The 23906-nt window shown below is 38.7% G+C and overlaps 1 protein-coding gene across 1 annotated transcript in view; it reads right to left on the reverse strand.

Annotated features, from left to right (window-relative positions):
* The window catches only part of LOC108668785 (neurogenic protein mastermind), a 74920-nt gene that overhangs the window by 48486 nt on the left and 2528 nt on the right, over positions 1-23906 (reverse strand). The window contains exons 3-4 of the mRNA XM_047883989.1: positions 21202-22306; positions 7868-7991 (exon numbers count right to left, since the gene is read on the reverse strand). Coding sequence (XP_047739945.1) covers positions 7868-7991; positions 21202-22306 — 1229 coding nt within the window. The remainder of the gene's footprint in view (positions 1-7867; positions 7992-21201; positions 22307-23906) is intronic.

Consider the following 23906-nt stretch of genomic DNA (forward strand, 5'->3'; position numbering starts at 1 on the left):
ACAGTGCAGCGTCTCTGTACTCTGCCTCTGCACAGTGCAGCGTCTCTGTACTCTGCCTCTGCACAGTGCAGGGCCTCTGTACTCTGCCTCTGCACAGTGCAGCGTCTCTGTACTCTGCCTCTGCACAGTGCAGCGTCTCTGTACTCTGCCTCTGTACAGTGCATCGTCTCTGTACTGTGCCTCTGCACAGTGCATCGTCTCTGTACTCTGCCTCTGCACAGTGCATCGTCTCTGTACTCTGCCTCTGCACAGTGCAGCGTCTTCGTACTCTGCCTCTGCACAGTGCAGCGTCTCTGTACTCTGCCTCTGCACAGTGCAGCGTCTCTGTACTCTGCCTCTGTACAGTGCAGCGTCTCTGTACTCTGCCTCTGCACAGTGCATCGTCTCTGTACTCTGTCTCTGCACAGTGCAGCGTCTCTGTACTGTGCCTCTGTACACTTTTGCGTCTCTGTATAATGCATCGTTTGCTACTTCTTCCGCGCTCTAACTCTGCACAGTTGCACGTTTTGATGGATTAACTAATTCAATTTTTTATGACAAATAACCGAGCTGTAGAACCATTAATTTTAATCAAGTTATGCTATACAACCAAAGAGCCAATACTGACAAACTTGGATCGTTATTAAAGCTATCTTGGAATATTTAATATTTTTACGATGAAATAATCGAATGAAAAAATAAATTTGTTAATTGTTTAAAAAATGCATATAATGTAACAAAATTATTTTTGAAACATACACATTTTAAACGCTTTTAAGTAAATAGTTTGTACTGACATTATAAAATTACTATCATTAATTTATTAATCATTGAAACACGAAAGCAATTTTCGAAAATATTTTCTGATTACCTTTGTCCCACAAAAAATTTCGCATCTGGCAACTATCATGGTACTCAAGGCGGTCCTAAATATCAATAATTGTTGTAAATAAATTTTGTACTTTAAAGTGATCCCAAACATTGATGTAGAATTATTACCTTAAGCAAAAATTTTATTGTAATTCTATAAAAAATAAATAACCTAATATTATTTATTTCAAATTCATGTCGTGGAGTTTTCACACACGAAAACATTTGATCCCCAATACTATTGTTTGAATATTATGCAATAATAGGCTCATTATTTCAAATAATTATTAACGTGAATAAAAAAAATGATAATATGACTATCAATTTAAAAAATTATAAAGTTGAATTCTGGCAATTACACTTTTATACGAATTTCTAAACAATTCTGGTATTTAGACTTATAATATCCCATATATCGTCATACACCTTCGGATATTTTTCGAACACTTTTTTTTTGAATATTTTTTTCACAGTAGGCAAACATTTTCAACGTTATTCTGTTCATTTTTTATCACATCCTTCCTTTTTCATTTTAACGTTTTCATATAGTTTTGTTCACATTATTGAGGTATTGCTAATCGGATAGCTTTTTTAAAAGATATCATTCATAGCCTCCAAGCATCAACATTGGAATAATTGGGGTTTCTGTAAATATTATAATATTATAATATATATTATCTGTCTCTTATACACATCTAGATGTGTATAAGAGACAGGGACATTACTGCGGTAACTGATAAGCATCAGGACATTACTGCGGTAACTGATAAGGATCAGGACATTACCGCGGTAACTGATAAGGAACAGGACATTACTGTGGTAACTGACAAGCATCAGGACATTACTGCGGTAACTGATAAGGATCAGGACATTACCGTGGTAACTGATAAGCATCAGGACATTACCGCGGTAACTGATAAGCACCAGGAAATTACCGCGGTAACTGATAAGCATCAGGACATTACCGCGGTAACTGATGAGCATCAGGACATTACTGCGGTAACTGATAAGCGTCAGGACATTACTGCGGTAACTGATAAGCGTCAGGACATTACTGCGGTAACTGATAAGCATCAGAACATTACCGCGGTAACTGATGAGCATCAGGACATTACCGCGGTAACTTATGAGCATCAGGACATTACCGCGGTAACTGATAAGGATCAGGACATTACCGTGGTAACTGACAAGCATCAGGACATTACTGCGGTAACTGATAAGCATCAGGACATTACCGCGGTAACTGATAAGCATCAGGACATTACAGCGGTAACTGATAAGCAAACATTACCGCGGTAACTGATAAGCATCAGAACATTACCGCGGTAACTGATAAGCATTAACGAATTATTATCACGGTAAAGTGCGGTATTATGCGTGTAGAGTTGAAGAAAAAGAATTTTGCGAGATTTGATTAGAGTTTAAATATCAAGTTAGCAGTTTGTCGAAAATTCCGTAATCACGGACTTGCGGCTATTTAATTGGTCTTAACAAATTTACAACACAGTTATATGAGTTATTTCAGGAGTGCATTACAGCCGTATGTCACTCTCCGGGAATATAACTTTCAACTTAAATTATACGTAAACTAATTAGCGTAGCGACCGGAGGACGTTTGTACGCAACAGAGAACATTTTAAAGTTGTCGTACGTGGCGGCAACCATCAGTGCAAGTCATTTTGCGCTCACTAAAACCTATCATTTTTGGGAAGTAGTCTTGTGGCAATATTACTCCGGTTACTCATGTCAGGCGGTAGAGGGTTAACATGAACTAACAGCCATGCAATTTGTTGTAGTAATGTCGCCATCGTGTGACAACATTATCGTATCCTTGGCAACTGACTTCAAATCAAATAATCATTATGAAAATATAATGGCATTCCTCACTGGCTGGTCTTTCGAGATATTTTGCAATTAAAGTTTGTTCCTAATATTCCAATAATGACATTTCGCATTTTATTTCGAATAGGTTACTCAGTTTGAAAAAAGTTCATAAAGGAATATGGATGATTGTTCACTGGATTTGAAAGTCCATAACTGACTGAGCTCAACAGTTTCAGACATCTATTTATTTGAGTAGTTTTTCAGCCATAATCAAGCGTTTGAGAACAGATTTTGAGAATGAAAAACATATTTTTAGGCTCGACAAAATTATAGCGGCATCTATAAATGAAAGACTTTAAAAAATAATTTTTGAATAGTTCCTATAATCATTACACCAGTTGTTCTTGCATGAAACTAGCACCCTACACTCAGAAATAAGACTGGGTCCCATTGCCAAAATAGTGACACACTTTCTTATCCACGTCACTAACAAAAAGTAGACAGTGTACTGAGCCGCCCTTTTACCGGGCCACAAATTGTGTCAGGTTGACCCACACAAGGGCAAAAAGAGGGCCAAAGCCTATTTCAGTAAATTATTAAAATTAATCATCACATTGACAAAGTCCTATTTATTTCTTTGAGTGAGTGCAATAAAGTTTTAAGATCGTGGCTGCAACGCAGCAGCGGCAGACGCCGCGGCTGCAGATCTCGTCTAGTCAACGCGGCGACGGGCGCTTGCTGCACCAATGCAATTTGGTTGATTTTTTCCTTACTTTAAACACGTTAATATGATATTATTACATATAATATTTGTTGGGCAATTTTACCGATACTTAAATATACCTCAAGAAGAGATGTTTGCAATATATTTTGTTATCTTAATGAGATTAAAATATGAAATAGTTAATGAGATTAGAATGTGATAAATTTGTGTTTAGTTTAAGGTATGAATTTAAGTTAATTTTGAAACATTTTACAACACTTCTCTTTAACTTCACTTCTTGTTTGTCTGTCTGTCTGTCTGTCTGTCTGTCTGCTACAAATCTTGTAATCAAAATTTAATACACTTCTAATTATCCTATCGGTCTGAAATTTTGCACACTTGTTTAAAGTTGGAGACAATGCATGTATCAAATGTCAAAATAAAAGATTTTTAAAATTTAATTTTTTTTCCAATAGTAAAAAAATTGAAAAAATAATTTTGTTAGCTACAAATCTTATAACTGATATTTGACACACTTTTACCTGTCTAAATGATCTGAAATTTTGCACACTTGTGTGAAGTCAGAGACAATGCATGAATCAATTAACAGAATAAATAATTTTGAAAAAAATGTATATATTAAAAAATTTATATAGGTATATTGAAAAATTGAAAAATAATTTTTTTTATTTCAGAAAATTAGATGAGAAATTCATTGTACATCTGTAAGATTGGAGATACTGGATTCTTTGGAAGTGTTGTCTTTAAAAAGTAATTTTTAAACGTATATTATTAAAAGCAGAATTGTAGCAGTGCGTTGCGAGTTCGAGACCGCAAAATGCTGTGAATGTTCTGCGATGTTAAGAATCGGCGACAGGCCTACGGCCTAATAACGCTGAAACCGCTATTATTATTATTATTATTATTATTATTATTATTATTATTATTTGTTTTTTTTTATTTTTTGAATGACGCAAAACTTTTTCTACGCGATCATAAAAAAATGTATCGCTTGATCGGTTTTTACGTGACTTGATTAAATAAAATGAAATAAATTAAAAAATTAATTATAGAGAAATTAAAGAGCGCAGAAGATAGTGGGAAAGTGAAAGAGAAAGTGTGAAATGAGAGGTGAAGATGGGTGGGCGTTGGAATATGCAGATAAAGTGTGCACAATAATGAGATTATCTTAGCATCTGTTAACAGAATTTGTTCTTTTAAACACTTTTATTGAAGACCGGAGAATTAGTTTCACTGGCAATTAATTTTAATATCGGTTAATTTTAGTGACATTTAATTTTATTCGCTATAAATTTTTTTATTAACAATATTTTTTATTGACACTAAATTTTTTTCTTACAATAATTTTTTATTGGCAGTAATTTTTTAGGCAAAACTTTTTTATTGACAATTAATTTTTTCAATTACAATTGCATTCTATTTGTTTATATTAAATTTCATGGACAGTGAATAAATATAGGTGTGTTCAAATACCATGTGTGAACATAATATCTAGGCTTTACAGAGATCGATTGGGTCATTAGCGGCTGTGTTGAAATATGAGAGTGAAATAAAAGGGTAAGTCAATGTGAAAAAGGGAACAGAGGCAAAGTGAAAATATAAGCACGGGGTAGTGGGAAAAAATGAAAATTGATGAAACATTAAAGTGAAAGAAAGAGAAATTTTGCGGAAAATGTGTGAGGCAAAAGAGAGGAAAGCAAAGAGAGCGATGAAAGAAATTTTATCAGTGAAATTTTGAGTGAGAAGTGAGAGTGTGAAGTGCTGGAAAGGGAGTGATGGAGAGCAAAAGAGGGAAAAATGAATGGAAATGAAGAAACAAAGTTAGAGGGAAATTTTTGAGTTAAATGAAGGATAAAATGAGAGGAGTGGTGGGGATGGAAGCGGCATTGAAATGGAAGAGGGGGAAGAGTGGGAGAACTGAAATGGAGGAGAGAAGTGGGAGTTAAGGGATCGTGAAGAGTGGAAGACGGGAAGATTGAAATTGATTGCGTGTGAAATGAAAAGTGTGTGAATATAGGAGAATGGATGAGTGTAGAGAATAGATGGAGAAAGATGGGGAGGAGTTACAGGAATGAAAAGTGTAAACATCCAGAATGAAGGAGTATCAGTGTAGTAGGGCAGTGAATGGGTTCGGGAATGTACGAGACTGAAAGGGGGGAGTAAAGGGAAAGGGGAAGAATGAAAAAATAATATGGGGCGGAAAGAGAGGGGAGGGGATTATATGGAGAGGGGGGAGTGAGGGGAGTTTGGAGGATGGGGAGAAAGGGGGGGAAGAAATCCTCCTAAAGATGACGGAGTCTAGCTCCTGTGGCGCCCCCAGCCTGTGTGGTAAGTGTGTGGTGAGTGTGTGGTGAGTGTGTGGTGAGTGTGTGGTGAGTGTGTGGTGAGTGTGTGGTGAGTGTGTGGTGAGTGTGTGGTGAGTGTGTGGTGAGCGTGTGATGAGTGTGTGGTGAGTGTGTGATGAGTGTGTGGTGAGTGTGTGTTGCGAATAATACAGCTTAGCTGGATATGGCTTATAAGGAGTAAAGATACAACAAAATCGAACAATAAAATATTGTCGTTTATAGCATATAATAACAATATAGAACAGCCGGCTTTGACTAGGCCATTTAAATAAAATTATGATGGCGTCAGCTTTTGATTGTGCCACCTAATAACATTATTATATTCTTTCCAGCTCTAAATTATGTCATGTTAGCCTGACGCCGTTCCTAAACTATCTGATCGTATGCCGATGGCGACCATAATTTCTAATACTGGTTAGGGGTTTCGAACCTACCACTCGCTGCTCCAATTTTAGCGATCTAAACCACTCAATCCCGAACTTTCAAAATAACTTTTCTCTCGTTAAAGACAAACAGGGATTGGAACTGTTGAGAGATTCAGTCAAGATTCAACGATATTCTATGCTCGACAGCTCGAGATAGCTGAGATAGTAGAATCAGGTTATTATTTTTCATGAGTTGCCACGAAAAAAGGAGGTTGTTTAACACCGAATTCAGAACAGATAACACGGAGAGGAACGACAAAGAGGAATAACAGCGATGAATAACAGAGAGGAATAATAGATGTGAATGACAGAGAGATATTCAGGAAAAGAATATAAGGGATGAATAACAAAAAGGGATAACAGAGGAATAAGGAGAGGAATTTCATAGAGGTATAAGCATCCCCATGCAAAGCGTTGTAATGGGAGGAGGAGTAGATTTTATTGCACAATTTTCTACATTAGAATGGCCCCATGATAAGCTATTGGCCGAACCCCGAAATTTCAGGCCACTTACCCCCGCCTCGATTATTAAAGGTGCTTCAAAAGTTCATGGTCTTGAGGCAGGTCAACTAAAAAGAGGAGCTTAAGTATTCAATTTACTAAAACTGTTTCTGGCTAGTTAACTCATGCCTTTTATAATTGCCTGAGCATTAGCAGCATATTTTGGCAGGACTGGAGGAGAGGCTGTCGATACATAGTACGTCGACTCTAATATGGACATGACGTATTATATGGATGTAATATATTATTTTATATATGGCGAAATTGCGGCGAAATTGCGGAATTGCAGCTTCCATGTAATCCGCAGCCAGTTTGCCGAATCTGTAGAATCAGCATTTCTATACTTTAGGATTCTGGGGTTAGGTCAGTCAGCCAAGTTCTGTTTTTTTATCATATTTAAATATAAAGGAACTTGAGCGCACTTGACCTAACCTTTTTAGCGCATTTTCTCGTTTATGGAAAAAATGCACTATTGTGCTCGCCATGGCCGTCCGCCGTCTGTCTGTCTGTCTGTCCGTCTGTCCGTCCGTGTGTCCGTGACCTCAATTGTAGTCGTCGACGAGAAAATGCGCGCTCTGTCACTCACTGCAGTGAGTACTGAGTTATATTTTTTAACTCTAGCCGTCGATTTTTGTCCTAACTCTAACGTCCGATTACCTGAATCAGCAACGAAATGCTTATTCTACAGATTCGGCAAACTGATTCCATAGAATCGGCAATTCAGTGATTTCGGCACGACATATATAATACAGTGACGTATTACATGAAAATGACGAATTATATAATTCATATGTCCTTTGTGGAAGCATTTTAAATGGTAGACCACGGAATCTTATTATAGGGAACTTGAGGCTACCGGGGGACAGATGAAAGTCCCCTGGTAATTAGTAATTTAAGATACGCATTTGGCAGAAACCGATATATCGTATAAGTAAACACTGATACGCAAATTTGAATCCCGAAAATCTAGGAGTCCTTTTGTTCCTTACACTAGAAATGTCAAACGATCGAAATTATCAGTCGCTTAGCCACCTGTAGTCTCAAGTCAATGGTTATTGTGGGACATCTTACTAGTGCTCAGCTGGTGCAGTCTCAGGTGTACTTGCTGTCAGCTGGTGCAGTCTCAGGTGTACTTGCTGTCAGCTGGTGCAGTCTCAGGTGTACTTGCTGTCAGCTGGTGCAGTCTCAGGTGTACTCACGTCAGGTGCTGGCTGTCAGCTGGTGCAGTCTCCAGCTCTTGAGCTTTAGCCATGACGCTCTCAATGATGGCTCGCTCCTCTTCACTCAGCTGGCTCAGGTCGACGTCAGGCCCCGGGACTCCAGCTGAGAGGAAAATTATATTATGTTAATAATATAAATAATAATACATTAGGAACCAGCTAAGACCGGGGAACATATGTTTATAATATTTTATGAACTACCCGTTTGTTTGATTCAATAACTGACGATAATTTCCGGACCAATGTTTTAATGATGGCGGAATAAATAAAATTCAAATAATCAAAACGAAAATAGTTGCCCAATCTATTCAAGTTTAATCTTCGTGGTCAGCAGAAAGACAATCAAGTTCAACGATATATTTATCTGATTTAGTCAGTAAGCTATTTATCTTCCAAACGAGTTCTTGGATCGCTGTAACTGGCGATGTGAACAAATTGATAGTATGCCATTTTCGAAAACATTATTCTTTAGTTCATTTATACGGAAGCTCCCGTTCGAAATTTATGACGTAATTTTGTAGTTTGATCATCTTTGCACTTATGTATGTGTATGTTGTTTTAACTTGAATATACAAAACATGTAAAATGTTACATGAATTTCTGTGCATACTAACGATGCCTGAAAATATTAAACTATGTTAACGATGATGAATTCCAACGAAAAATGTTGAAAAAGTCAGTAAATAAATCTAGTTACCTTTTTAACGTGATTTCGAAGCTCTGGGATTTTTAAAAATAACTTTATTCATTTTCAACACTAAAACGGAGTGAAACTTTAAACAGAAGTTACGGATTTACCGCTGAAAGTTTGATTAACGCGATTTAATAAAATCATTTTGAAATATTAAAGTTTAAAAATATCCAAATATTTTTGGATATTTTAAAATAATATATTTTAAAATATATTATAATATATTAATAATATCCTCAAAATATCCAATTAGTCTTAAAATATTCAACTCGTCATGAAACATTCAATTCGTTTCAAAATATCATAAATATAAGTTTTAAGCTGAGATACTCAACAAAACAAAAACTACTCATGCTATCACACATTTTTTGCCAATGCATAAAATTAGGAGCTCAATTTACAAGTTTATTAAAAATAAAAATTTTAAGCTTGTCAACGTACTAAAAAATTCAAATCAACATGTAAAGCACGTACTCAATTTCAGGAAACCTGCGCACATATATTTAACAAAGCATTTGTAATCTAAAGGGAGTTTAAATTTAGGCTCAGGGATTCAATTAATACGAGTAAAACAACAATAACTAAATAAGGCATCATCTAGAAAAGAGTGACATCGTTCAGTTAGAGAAATGATTGTGACTTTGACCAAATAACGATACACTTTTAGCCAATGTATTTGTCGTCCAAACCAAGTTCGGCTCCACAAATGGACATATCAGTGCTACGTCCCCTCTTTGCTTGTGTTGTGGGTAAGGTATGTCACTTTGCAGACAATATGACAAACTTATTATTTTCAATTTAATTAATTAATTTAATTTTTAATTTAATTTCGGACTTCGTCACAGAAAATCCATATTTTCTTGTTTGCCAAAAATAACAATTTTGGCCTGTTATTGGCCCGCCCTGTCCTGTTTGTTCGATAATAGTTTTGTTCATGGCCCTCAGTTTTCCGTTCTGTCAAAATATATTTGCAAAATTCAAACTAGTTTGTTTCAGTAGCAAACATTTCTTCGTAATTATAGCCAGTCCAGAATACATGAGTTTTTTTTTTGCTTAAATATTTATATTAATAAAATTGTATTTTTCATTGTTTTAATATGGTTAGTTTCTAGGCGCACTTTCCTCAGAGTTTGCGAACCAATGACTTTCTTATTACCTCAGGAATTATCTCAATAAGTTTCTTATTGCCTCAGGAAATCCTACATTCAATCTTTTTAAGCATAATGAATTCTCATGATCTCATAAATTCCGAAAGCCTTTCATGACCTCGTTGATTCACAAAAAAAATATTTCACAATGCCATGTGCAAGGAAATAATAGCGCAAAAAATTAAGTAGAAACATTCCCTTTTTAATAATTAATCAAACAAAACAAACCAGAAAAATTTGTGTGACATTGTCACAATAACGATGCAGTTTTTGCCCTTGCATGGGTCATCCTGAGTCAGTTTGACCCAGCAAAAGGGGGTCAATTAACCCATTCGTTTCTCGGAGTGCAGCGACTGCAGTAATTCGTTAATATATCGATTAACGTAACGTAATGTTATTCCTACGAGCCATCAGCCGCACTAGGTACAATTGAGGCGATAGGAATTTATTCCATAGGGACATAACAATATCATTGATTATTGGATGCAGAATCGAAGGATGCACTGTATATAAATAACTAGAAACTATATATTATACGTATAGATTATTGACTTCTACAAGCGTTTGAATTATGGCGCTGTAATAGTTAGCTGTAGTCAGGAGAATAGTCATAGTTATAAGTTATTGCCAATTATTTATTTGTTGAGATTATATTATTTATATATTGTAATAAATTAAATAATGAGATTATAAATAAATGAGATTATATAAATAAATAAATCTTTATTTGTTATTTGAGATTAAATTGTGGCTGTTTTAAAATAGCGATTGCATTAAACAAAATTTAAAATTATTATATGACGAGGCAATCACAAAGTTTCTGACTCAATTTGAAAAAATTCTCTTTCAAATTTTGACGAACTCGATGCAAATTTGATTGCGTCTCCTATCGGGAAAAATTTCTATCCATTTATTTTATTTTAGTTATCTATTTATTTATATCGTTTTCACTTTATTTATTTGGTTTCTGCATCTCCTGCGAATACAGGCTTGCTAAATCTTTTAATACAGAAACCGGGACAAAAAAAAACTGGAAAAATCGATCTTACATATTCAGTAACATTCAACTTACGTCTTGTTGGGCTGAATTTACGCTCAACTTATATAGGTGATAATGTTTGATGATAGTTGACTTAGATGGACCCTGAAGTCAGTGTTTAACTATTAACTTTCTCTTGATACCGATAGAAAATGGTTCAACCTGAACGGATATAAGGGTTACTGAACCTCATGAACGAGCTTCGTTTATGCTGCCGAGAGAAAACTTATACCAAATTTACTTCACAACAAATTATTACTCATACCGTACATGTTCTACTACTTCCATAAATTAAATTTTCACGTCTGTTATTGGATAGCTTAATTTGAAACCTGAATGCTGAATTACGCATAGGCTGATGTACTTGGCATATTGTGAAAAATATTAAGGAAAAGTTAGCTTATTGGCGATTACCATTCAGGTTTGAAAATGGACCGACCAATCACAGACGTGAAGTCAAAATTTTAGAGCATCTTTTTAATCAACAGTTTTCAAGCGTTTGGATGCAACAGTTTTCAAGCGTTTACTGGGATCCGTTTTCTTTCTAGGATTACAAGCCTGCTGATGTAAGGGTGACTAAAGTATTACATCCATTAGGGTCTAAAACAAGATTTGATCACTTACTTGACCCAAAGGTCTGTCGATGGCCCAATACACCATTCATTGGGCCCCATGAGGCATCATGTGGTTGACCCAATAAACCAGAGGTCTGACTTACAAGGCTTGGGACCTGACCCGAGTTAGAGTCAAAGCTTTTCCCCATCGCGCTTTGAAATTTCGGGCCCGAAATGTAACTTTGAACTGGTCCTAAGGACCCTTGTCTCTGAAGACCCGGTTTTCGATTATCACTTGCAGTTTGTCCTTGATTATGATAATTTTCCGGGGCAAAATTACTATTATGTAAACTTCGTCGGTCTAGGGGAGTGTGACTCAATGTATTTGAAGGTGCTCGATTCAACGGGTCTTGATTTATTGAAATTTCAATCATCGGGTCATTATTTAATGATTGTTGACTCATGAGGCCCTGGTTCAAAGAGCTTTGATTTAAAGCACCTTGATTTAAAGTCCCTACGCTGTTCGTTGTGCCCATTTGGCTCGGGACATTGAGTTGCATGCCTGCAGAAAAAAATCAATAAAGTTGTAAGGAATCGATAACGAAAATTTAACTTAGGATAGAAGATTTGTGTTTTAATTCCTTTATTTCCATTATTCATTAAAACTAAAAAACATTAGTTTTTATATATTCTTATTTTTTGGTCCGTGAATGCTAGGCATGTTTAATAAGATTAAAAACTAAAGCATTGACTCAAGTTACCTGGAATAAAATTATGAAAAACTTATATTCTTAAAAAATTGCAAGTAAATCACAAATGAATGATGAAACTTATCAATAGAAGAGGTAACATCCTGATTTTTAACAAACCTCTACAATAAAATTAATTTTCATGCAATTCTCATCACATAAATCATCCAAATAAAAAAAATATTAATAATTTATTATATACCAACAGATTAGCCTGGCGTTGCCCACGATCTATTATATACCAACAGATTAGCCTGGCGTTGCCGGGGATCTATTATATACCGACAGATTAGCCTGGCGTTGTCCGGAATCTATTATATACCAACAGATTAGCATGGCGTTGCCCACGATCTATTATATACCAACAGATTATCTGGCGTTGTCCGGGATCTATTATATACAAACAGATTAGCCTGGCGTTGTCGGGGATCTATTATATACCGACAGATTAGCCTGGCGTTGCCCACGATCTATTATATACCACCAGATTATCTGGCGTTGCCCGGGATCTATTATATACCAACAGATTAGCCTGGCGTTGCCCGGGATCTATTATATACCAACAGATTATCTGGCGTTGCCCGGGATCTATTATATACCAACAGATTATCTGGCGTTGCCCGGGATAGATCTATTATATACCAACAGATTAGCCTGGCGTTGCCCGGGATCTATTATACACCGACAGTTTATCCACACGTTTTCCGGGATCGATAAGCCCTGCAAGTTTAGAAATCTATTATTAAGAATCCCTTCATTCCTGTTTCTCCTAATTGCGTTAATAATTATAAAACTTATCTATTCTGATTAGTGAAATGGAAAAAAACTATTGGAACTCATATATTACATGGAAAACGTAACACCCACAAATTTGACTACCGATTCAAAATATGAAGAAAAATTTTTGTGGTCTTTTAAATAAATTTAAAGATAAAGATTTCAAAATCTAATAGAAATTTTTTCTTCAATCCTGTTGTCAAATTCTTGCCCGAGAAGATATGTATCCTGAATATGCGTCCTAACAGCCATTATACAGGGTGTCCTAAAATGATACATCCGTGAATTTGTAAAATTATTGATTATCATGGGCTTTTAATGAACATAATTTATTTATTTTTTTCAAAATATATAAAATTTTGTTTTCTTTTAGAAGAAATATATTTTTGGAAAACTTATTGAATAACCATTGCACAAAAAAGGATCGATTTACGGAAACGGGTAGGCCATAATCTATCATTTAAAAATTGATTGAGGAAAATTATTTGCGTTTATTCTTATTTTGTTCATTTCAGAAAATTCGAAAAAATTAATTTAATGGAGTAACAAATCAAATAACGTTTACATCATTAAAAAAACATGCATTATGCAAAAAATGAAATTTGTTTATTTAAAGCAGAGATATTATGAATTAAGAAGTTTGGGGACAATTTTGCGTGACAAGCTTCAAACACACAAACAAACTTCAACACTTAATTTTGAATTTGTGATCGTTTTAGTGTCTGTTTTTATAACTAATTATTTCATTATTATTTTATGAGTCTGATGCAGTGAATCAAATGTCATTCGAGCAAGTAGCTACAACGTTCAACAAAAATCGAGACGAATTCTATACAATCTTAACCTCTCGCTGTTTTCATGGGTCGAATTACACAACCTAACCTGTTTTCATTTCAAATAATTGAATTTCATTCTAGTTTATCCAATTGTTGCTCATATGAGTCGAATTTCATTGCGAGAGTTTGTCAAAATAGCGATGCGAAAAGAGAAGGCGCCCAGCGCCTGCTGCTGCAAATATCCCATTGCGCCTGCTGCTGCAAATATCCCCAGCGCCTGCTGCTGCAAATATCCCCAGCGCCTGCTGCTGCAAATAAAATATCCCCCAGCTGCTGCAAATATCCCCCAGCTGCTGCAAATATCCCCCAGCTGCTGCAAATATCCCTCAGCTGCTGCAAATATCCCCCAGCGGCTGCATATATCCCACAGCTGCTGCAAATATCCCCCAGCGGCTGCATATATCCCTCAGCTGCTGCAAATATCCCCCAGATGCTGCAAATATCCCCCAGCTGCTTCAAATATCCCCCAGCTGCTTCAAATATCCCCCAGCTGCTGCAAATATCCCCCAGCTGCTGCATATATCCCTCAACTGCTGCAGTTATCCCCCTGCGGCTGCAAATATCCCCCAGCTGCTGCATATATCCGCTAGCGGCAGTCCAGTATAGCCATGGCTATCCATCACTCTTAATCGATCAGTTGCCCGTGCGCTGGGTTTCCCGCTAGATTGCCTCTCAAAAATATGGGCTCAACACTAGATCACGAATTCAAATTTACGAGTTTCCCGTTATATCACCCGTATTTATAAGAATGTTTGTCCTTATATAACGCGTGTATGAGGGGTTCTCACTAATTCACACTTTAAAATTTGAGAGATTCCAATGTATCAAGACTTCAAATAAAAGGGTTCCCGCCTCATTTAGATTTTTTATACAATAGTTTCCAAACATCAAATATCTAAACATCAAATGTTCATAAGTAGTTTTTATATGAGAGTTTACCACTAGATCGTTCGTGCAATTGTGAGGATTCCCCTGCTAGATCTTTTTTTACAAATGTGGTTCAACATGTGTGGCATGTACCATCATACATGGCTTGTACTAACTTGCGTGGCCTGCACCAATATGAGTTGCATACACAAACATGTGTGGCATGCAACCGCGCTCGTGTGGATTATGAATGACTGCAGGCTCCGGAAGAAACGGGGGGTGAATGGTGTGGGAATGGAAGAAGGGGTGGGGGTGGGAATGGGAATGGGGAAGGGAAGTATTGATTCCAGACGCCACCAGCGATATAGAGCTGCTGCTGCTCACACTGCTGCTGGTGTTGGTACTGCTGCTGCCGCTTCTGCTGATACTGCTGATGCAGAGTTGCCCATGTTGAAACTGTTGCTCTTGTTGCAGTTTCTCTTGGTGCCTTTAGGTGCTGCTTTTAGTCAAAACTACTGGTCGCAACGCCCTCGATTTATAGGCGAGGAAACGACGATGATCACCCGCGATTCAAAGGCAAGAAAGATGCCGCTTCCGCCGACGCGGGCGACAATGAGCACCAGCGATTTAAACGCGAGAGAGCAACGATAATCGCCTGCAATTTATATGTGAGTAAAGTGATAGTGAGTGCCCGCGATTTATTCGCAAGAAAGCAACGATTGTCACCCGCGATTTATAGGTGAGGAAAGCGACGATGAGTGCCCGCGATTTATACGCGAGAAAGTAACGATGATCGCACGCAATATATAGTTAAGGAAAGCGACGATGTGCATCCGCGATTTATACGCGAGAAGGCAATGATGATCGCACGCGATTTATAGTTGAGGAAGCAACGATGAGCTCAACGACTAATACGCAAGAAAGCAACGATACGGTGCTCGCGATTTTCGAAAATGAATCGACGATGCGACGCTCTTGATCGGCCGGACTGAGCTAGTACGTTCAGAGCTCACGCTTCAGTAGCAACTTTTTCCAACCGCTGTCCATGGCATGATCGTTGGAAAAACGTTGATTACTAATTACTTTAGTTACAAAAACATTTAATTCAAGTGAAATTCAACGCATGATTTCTGGTAAGATACGCTTACTGTGACCGTGTATATTCAAGGTTAATAATTCGAATACTAGTTCGCGAATACAAACGTGGATAGGAAAAGTTTTCATTCACGTGACTGCTAGGGAAAAATGTTTGCGGATGAAATAGTGTAATGTATTACATGTATTTGATTGCATGGATTACGAAGATTAGATTGTGCGGATTTGAGCAGTTTTATGGATAGCTGAGTAACAATCCTGTCCAATAAAGCTTATATTTAGGTTCTAGATCCTGTGTAACGTAAATTATTGTTGCTTATATTTTCACACCGTATGAACATTAATTACCGAATAATGTGAGCGATTGTATAAGCGATGACTCATTATGTACGTCGGAAAATGAACATAGCAGTTTGTTTGGGAGCTAATTAAAATCCATTGTCGGAGCTTTATAATAATATAAATTACGATGCTGGTGGATACTTTGCCCCTGCTATTCATACGGCAGTTATTTGGTTTCTAAGCACGCAGAAAAATGAGATATTCTGTCCACATAGCGACGTACATTTTGAACCTTATGCGGGGCATCGTAACCCAGTTTGGTCCGGCAAAAGGGCGTATCTGTTGTACGTGCAGAAGAAAGTGTGTCGCTATTTGCACGATATGGCTCATTCATTTTTCTGAGTGAGGGCCATATGATGCGCTGCTCTAAAGTGGACATTTCGCCGGCGCCGCGGCAGCGAATAGCCCGCACCACTCGCTTTCGGTCCAAACCAAACTCCCAAGAATCGCGTACACAATTCATATCGGCATTGCTTAAAATAAGAATAATAATAAACATAATAATAATATTAGATTTAATAATTACTATAATATTATTAATGATCATTTTTATTTAGTTATCGCTATTATAATATTCTACACTGCTTGCACTTATTTAAATTAGTATCGTTAATAAAATATCTCACATTGGGTGCAGTTATTCATTTAGTTATATATCACAGAAAGAGCACGCCTGCACTACGTATACACTAGTGGAAGTATATGGAATTTATGGGTATCGTTTTCTCGGCACTGCTATTTAAACAGCCGACGCTACGCACTGTTGCCTGACTATTAAAATTAAACAGCAGGCACTGGGCACTGATGCTTGACTATCGTAAGTTAAACAGCCAACGCTGCGCACTGTTGCCTGACTATCGTAAGTTAAACAGCCGACACTGCGCACTGTTGCCTGACTATCGTAAATTAAACAGCCGACACTGCGCGCTGTTGCCTGACTATCGTAAGTTAAACAGCCGACACTGCGCGCTGTTACTTGACTATCGTAAGTTAAACAGCCGACACTGCGCACTGTTGCCTGACTATAGTAAGTTAAACAGCCGACACTGCGCACTGTTGCCTGACTATAGTAAGTTAAACAGCCGACACTGCGCACTGTTGCCTGACTATCGAAATTAAACAGCCGACGCTGCGCACTGTTGCCTGACCATTGAAATTAAACAGCCGACGCTGCGCATTGTTGCCTGACCATTGAAATTAAACAGCCGACACTGCGCATTGTTGCCTGACCATTGAAATTAAACAGCCGACACTGCGCATTGTTGCCTGACCATTGAAATTAAACAGCCGACGCTGCGCATTGTTGCCTGACCATTGAAATTAAACAGCCGACGCTGCGCATTGTTGCCTGACCATTGAAATTAAACAGCCGACACTGCGCACTGTTGCCTGACCATTGAAATTAAACAGCCGACGCTGCGCATTGTTGCCTGACCATTGAAATTAAACAGCCGACACTGCGCATTGTTGCCTGACCATTGAAATTAAACAGCCGACGCTGCGCATTGTTGCCTGACCATTGAAATTAAACAGCCGACGCTGCGCATTGTTGCCTGACCATTGAAATTAAACAGCCGACACTGCGCACTGTTGCCTGACCATTGAAATTAAACAGCCGACGCTGCGCATTGTTGCCTGACCATTGAAATTAAACAGCCGACACTGCGCATTGTTGCCTGACCATTGAAATTAAACAGCCGACGCTGCGCATTGTTGCCTGACCATTGAAATTAAACAGCCGACGCTGCGCATTGTTGCCTGACCATTTAAAATTAAATAACCGCGTCATTTCAATTCAATTGCGGAATGCCCAGAAGCTACACTTCGATTCTCATTCGAAAGTAAAGCGTTTTTGATAATATTATCTAGCGTAACATAATAACTGCCAACGGTAATTCTCACGAACTGAATAATTAATTCTTGGTTGTGTGTCCGCACAATGGCAACCTTGACCTGCCTCCATACCTTTAGTGCCCTCAGTGCCCTCAGTGCCCCAAGTGTCCCCAGTGCCCTCAGTGCCACTATAATACGTACATTTGTTTTGAACACCTGTTGCCTTAATCTTATTAAATCATAAGTTTTTCGGTTTGCGGGAAAACTACATTTCCAATTTATGGAGAACATCAACATGTCATCAGAGACAATGATAATACTGATGTCGGGCAAGCAGCTGCAGCAGCGATGTTCGATGCCATTTAAAAACTTTTCATCCCTGCCCCGAAAAATAATTGTGGCATTGATAAGAATAGAAATCTCATTTTATTGTAATGTAACTTGAAGCCGTAATATTCGTTCAGAAATTTTTATTATTTTTATTATTGTATATATTGTTTTTAATTTTTGTTATAGAGTTTACTGGAGGAAATGTGCTGAATACTGAGGTTTTATGATTATTGTGCCGTGGGCAGCCGGTGCTGAGGAAAGCCACAAATGTGAAGACTCAAATCTCAAGTCTCGAACCCGCAAATCACACCGAGATGAAAACCGCGCATTTAAGATTTAGTGTTTGATTTTGTAGTCGACTTATTTTACTGCACGTTATCGTTTGATCTGTTTATTTTAAGACAGTAAATATCATTTATTCAGAGGTGGATACTTTAATTTTCAAATTATTCTTGAAGTTTGAATGAACATTTCCACGATGTTATAATAATTGTAGGTCTCCTTGGGCCCATACTTTCAAAAAATGTTAAGAGACCGTAAGTTCATCAGCCAATCATTGACGGCCTTTCAAGCAAAATCCACCAATCATAGACAAGAAAATAGAGCGTAAGTACTTACGTTCACGTAGACAGTTTTGAAAGTATGGCACCTGAAATATCAGGTTTCGCGAGCTGTGACTTAGTAACGAACTTGAATAAGAATATATTTTAAAATTTATGTTTAACTGTAGAAATTTCTAAAGTTTATTTCTAACAATTACACCTGCATTTATAACTGTACAAATTGGTATTTAATTAGGTACACCTGTATATTTACCTGAATAAATGTATATTTAAACATGTACACCTCAATTTTCGACTGTAATGATTTATATTCAAACAGTTACGCTTGTATAATCAATATTTAGACCCGTATATTTACCGGTATAAATATACATTCATACAGGCACACCTGTACATTCACCTGTATATATATGGAATTTCACATTTACTTGAGACAGGTAAGGTTAAAAGCCTCTATTAACAAGAGTCTGATTGTTGTTTCTTGCGTGTATTCCTTAGAACTTTAATTCTTAATTCTTAAATCTTAACTTTTAATCCACTGGCGAATCGTTAAAGTTATAAAAAATAAATATTTGAATAAATACTTGAATAATACGGACCTATTATTCAAGTATTATATTATTCCCTATTATTCAAGTATTTATTCAAATATTTATTTTTATAACTTTAATGATTCGCCAGTGGGTTAAAAGAATTTTAAGATTCAGGTGTGTACAAACTACACGAATTAACTTGAAAGTGATGGATTACATGCCCTCATTCCCTAAGTATTCTGCTTCAAAATAAGTACATTCAAGTCAAGTTTATTCGTGATTTAAAATAGCCTTGATTGCAATTATTAATTTTCTAAACATATGCATAATCGTTACTAGGTGCGAACAACATCATTATTCAACATCGACAGGCAGAGCCGCTCACCTAACTTTTTCGAATTCGATAATGAACAGTTTTTAACATTATTATTTATTGCAATTAATGCAATAATTACCTTCTTTACTTGTTCAATAATCCTTGCTTATTAATATTCGAATATAAATAATAATATTTTTATTGTTGTTGTTTACGGCAATTTAAATGTTAAGAAACTTTAATGCAGTTTCTTTTTCATTAGAATCAGAAGAGATTGCGTAGACCTATTCCAATAAGCTATATTTTTGAATTTCTTATACATTTTAGCGAATTTTAAATTGAACATAATGCCTTTTGGGAGATCACTTCTAAATAAAATTACAGCTAACGTGAGAATCCTTACAAACGAATAAAAAATAGAGTCAACAATTATTTTTAACCAAAGAAAAATAGAGCGAATCAAACATTTTTTACATATGATATCTCCTATAATGATATTTGATCATTATAAAAAAATCACTATGAATAAACAATATGGTGCTAAATATGAGATCAAGGTGAACCTTTGAGTTGAATTATTCACAACATTTTTCTCAGTGAAGAGGCGCAATGGTGCCGTAGAGCGTGTCAACATGAATCGGCATCGATTTGAACCCGTGCAGAACTTTCATCAGAAAAATGTATGGGTCATATTGTCCGAATAGTGACACTTTTTATACGTACCGCTAATTAACAATACAAGAGTATTATTAGTCTGCTTATATCGCAAGTTCACAAGGAATTTAAAAGCAAATAAAACGCCAAGAAAATTCACCATATCGATATTAAAAACGTATCGGAGTCCAGCTTCATCATCAGTTCGACTAAACTAAAAATGAAAAAAACAATACAAGAGTTAATAGCATTTCTGGGCCAAGCTGAGTTAGGATTACCCACACGGGGTCGAAAAATGCATCTTTATTTGGGCGCAGCCTCACACAATTTTATGAGCGTTTCATCAGAAATGATGACTCATTGTAAGAACTTTTTAAACTTTGACATGATATTTCCGTCGAGTTCTGATATGAAATAACATTAATGCAAGCAAATTTTATGAACATTCAGAGAAATGCATGACGCTTTGTTCAAATAGCGATACACTTTTTGTCATGAGTGGGTCACACAAGACCCATTTTGGCCCGGTAAAGGCTTATCGGTGCTACGTGCAGAAATTCTATCACCATTTGGACATTAGGACACATTTTTTTATGAGTGAACGTAACAAAATGGATTAAAACACAGCATGACAATTCAAGACAGAAAGAAATTAATGAGATTTTGTCTAAATAGAGATATACTTTTTACCTTTTGTGGGTCATCCTGACTCAGTTTTGTACAGCAAGAGGGCTACGCGCAGTAAGCACGTGCTACGCGCAGTAAGCGTGTCATCATCTGGACAATATGACACGCTCATTTCCCTCAGTGAATGGCCCACTTAAGTAATAACGATCATTAAATTAAGCGTTAATCAATTAATAAATTAAAATTAATCAAAGTAAATTAAATTGAATTTAATACTTAAAAAATTCAATTTAATTACGCGTTAAATAAAATATTAGTTAAAATATTAGAATATTTAAAACTTTTTGATATTTCCTCACCTGCAGCAGCGGTTGTGGGTGCGTTGGGCCCACCAGGTTGACCCATTGGTCTGGGCCCTCCAGGGCCCATCATTCCAGGTCGCGGGCCTCTCATTGGCCCATTCGTTGGTATGCCTCCTCTGGGTCCCTGCATACCCATTCCGGGTCTCATTCCGGGCCCAGGCGGTCCTCTTGGGCCCATTCCAGGAGACATGCCGCGAGGTGGCCCCATTCCGGGTCTGGGAGGGCCTCCCCTCGGGCCCATAGGGCCCATTCCAGGAGGTCTGGCACCCATTGGCCCGGGTGGTCGGCCGAGGCCTCCAGGAGGTCCGGTGGATGTCATGGCATTAGGGCCCATTCCTGGTCCCTGGCCCATTCCTGGTCCCTGGCCCATTCCTGGTCCTAGGCCCATTCCTGGTCCTTGGCCCATTCCTGGCCCTTGGCCCATTCCTGGCCCTTGGCCAATTCCTGGCCCTTGACCCATTCCTGGTGCTTGACCCATTCCTGGCCCTTGGCCCATTCCTGGCCCTTGGCCCATTCCTGGCCCTGGGCCCATTCCTGGTCCTTGACCCATTGCGGACTGTTGGTTTATCCCGGGCCCTTGCCCCATTCCTGGTCCTAGACCCATCCCAGTTCCTTGGCCCATTCCAGAACCCATACCAATTCCAGGTGTCGTCCCCAATCCTGTTAGTCCCATTCCCATTCCTTGTCCCATCCCAGGAGATTGGCCCATTTGTCCCATTCCTGGGCCTTGACTCATTTGTCCCATTCCTGGGCCTTGTCCCATTCCGGGGCCCTGACCCATAATAGATGAGAGGCTTCCTAGACCCGTTGGGCCAGTCGGTCTGTGCCCAGCCAATCCCTGGGGCCGCTGCGGGGTCGGTGCGCCCATTCTGGTTGGCCCAGGCTGCCGGACGGGCCCAGACCCGGGCCCTGGTGCCCCATCCGCATTGCCCACCAGCGAGTTGAGCATCTTGTTGGCAAAGCTGAACATCGCGGCGGGTGTGGCGGGTGGGGTGAATGTGGCGGGTGGAAGTGGCGGGTGCACACGACAGCGGCGGCGGCGACGGCACGACCTGCCACTGTACACGAGGAAGCGACACTGAGGTCCGGACCTGCGGCCGAGCTGCTCGCCCCAACTCTCTTTCCATTCGCTCTCTAGCTGCCACGATCTCTCCCTCTCTTCTACCCTCTGCCTCGCTCTCTACCCGACTACTCCCTCACTCTCTTTCTGCCTCGCTCGCAATCCCAATTCTTTCTACCCTAAACCCCTCTCTCCGGGTACACTTTTTTACCACATCTCTCTATTCCTGCTCTTTCTCTCTCTCTCTGCTTCATTCTCAGCCCTCTCACTTGCTCTGCCTCACTTGCGTACGCAGTTTTGCTCTTTCTCTCCCTCGTGCCCCCTGCTCTCTGTCTAGTTCAATCTTTCTTCAGTCTCATTACTAAGCTCTCTTTCTTTCACTCTCACTGCCTCGCTCTCCTCCACCACACTCTTTCCGCCTCAATAACTTATCCTCTCACTCTCTCTCTTCATCTGAATTTTTATGTTTTTCTCTCTTCTCTCTACTCTTTCAGTCACGCTCCTCCTCCCCACTCTCATTCTCGTTCTCTCCTTCCTCTTACTCTCTCTACCTCGCTCTCTTCAGCGCACTCTCTCTGCCTTCACTCCCGGTTTTCTTTAGATATTTTTTTCTGTATTTACTCTTCTTTTCATCTTCTTTGGGGTTTCCACTTTATTTAATATAATTTTCCAGAACTTTTGCGCTACTATATTCATTTTTTATTTGTAAATCCTCGCATTTTGTAAAATGCTCTTTACTCATTAATTGGAATTTGCTCTTCTTTTTCTCTTTTCTGTGATCTTTCATTTATGCACATTTAGCCCCACTCTCACTTCTCTCTTCTCTCTCCAGAAGCCGTTGCCTTCACCACTCTCTTTTACACACGCCCACTCTCTTTCCACGTCTCTGCCCACTTTTTTTCTACCTCTCTGCCCACTCTCTTCCCATGTCGCTGCCCACTCTCTTTATACGTCTCTGCCCACTCCCTTTCCAAGTCTCTGCCACTCTCTTTCAACGTCTCTGCCCACTCTCGTTCATCGTCTCTGCCCACTTTATTTCAACGTCTTTGCCCACTCTCTTTCAACGTCTCTGCCCACTTTCTTTCAACGCCTCTGCCCACTCTCTTTCAACGTCTCTGCCCACTCCCTTTCCACGTCTCTGTCCACTCTCTTTATAGGTCTCAGCCCACTCTCTTTCAACGTTTCTGCCCACTCTCTTTCCACGTTTCTGCCCACTCCCTTTCACCGTCTCTGTCCACTCTCTTTATAGGTCTCAGCCCACTCTCTTTCAACGTTTCTGCCCACTCCCTTTCCACGTCTCTGCCCACTCTCTTTTCACGTCTCTGCCCACTCCCTTTCCACGTCTCTGCCCACTCCCTTTCCACGTCTCTGCCCACTCTTGCCTTAACATCTTTAACTGTCATTCAGCCCACTATGCCCCTGCTCTCTTTTCCGTACTCTCTCTCCTCCCTCTCCCATTACCATCTCCCTTCCCTCTCTCTCTTTTTTCCTCCTCCATAACCCTTTCCCCTCCCTCTCTCTTGTCTCCCCACTCTCAATACTTCTCTCTCCTCCCCCGCTCCCTTTTCCCCTCTCTCTGTTTCCCCACTCCGCTCTCCCCTGTCTCACTACCTCTCACTCTTCCCTCACCCCCTCCCCTCTC

Source organism: Hyalella azteca, unplaced genomic scaffold, assembly GCF_000764305.2.
Source record: "Hyalella azteca isolate HAZT.00-mixed unplaced genomic scaffold, Hazt_2.0.2 contig14215, whole genome shotgun sequence".
NCBI classification, from domain to species: Eukaryota; Metazoa; Arthropoda; class Malacostraca; order Amphipoda; family Hyalellidae; genus Hyalella; species Hyalella azteca.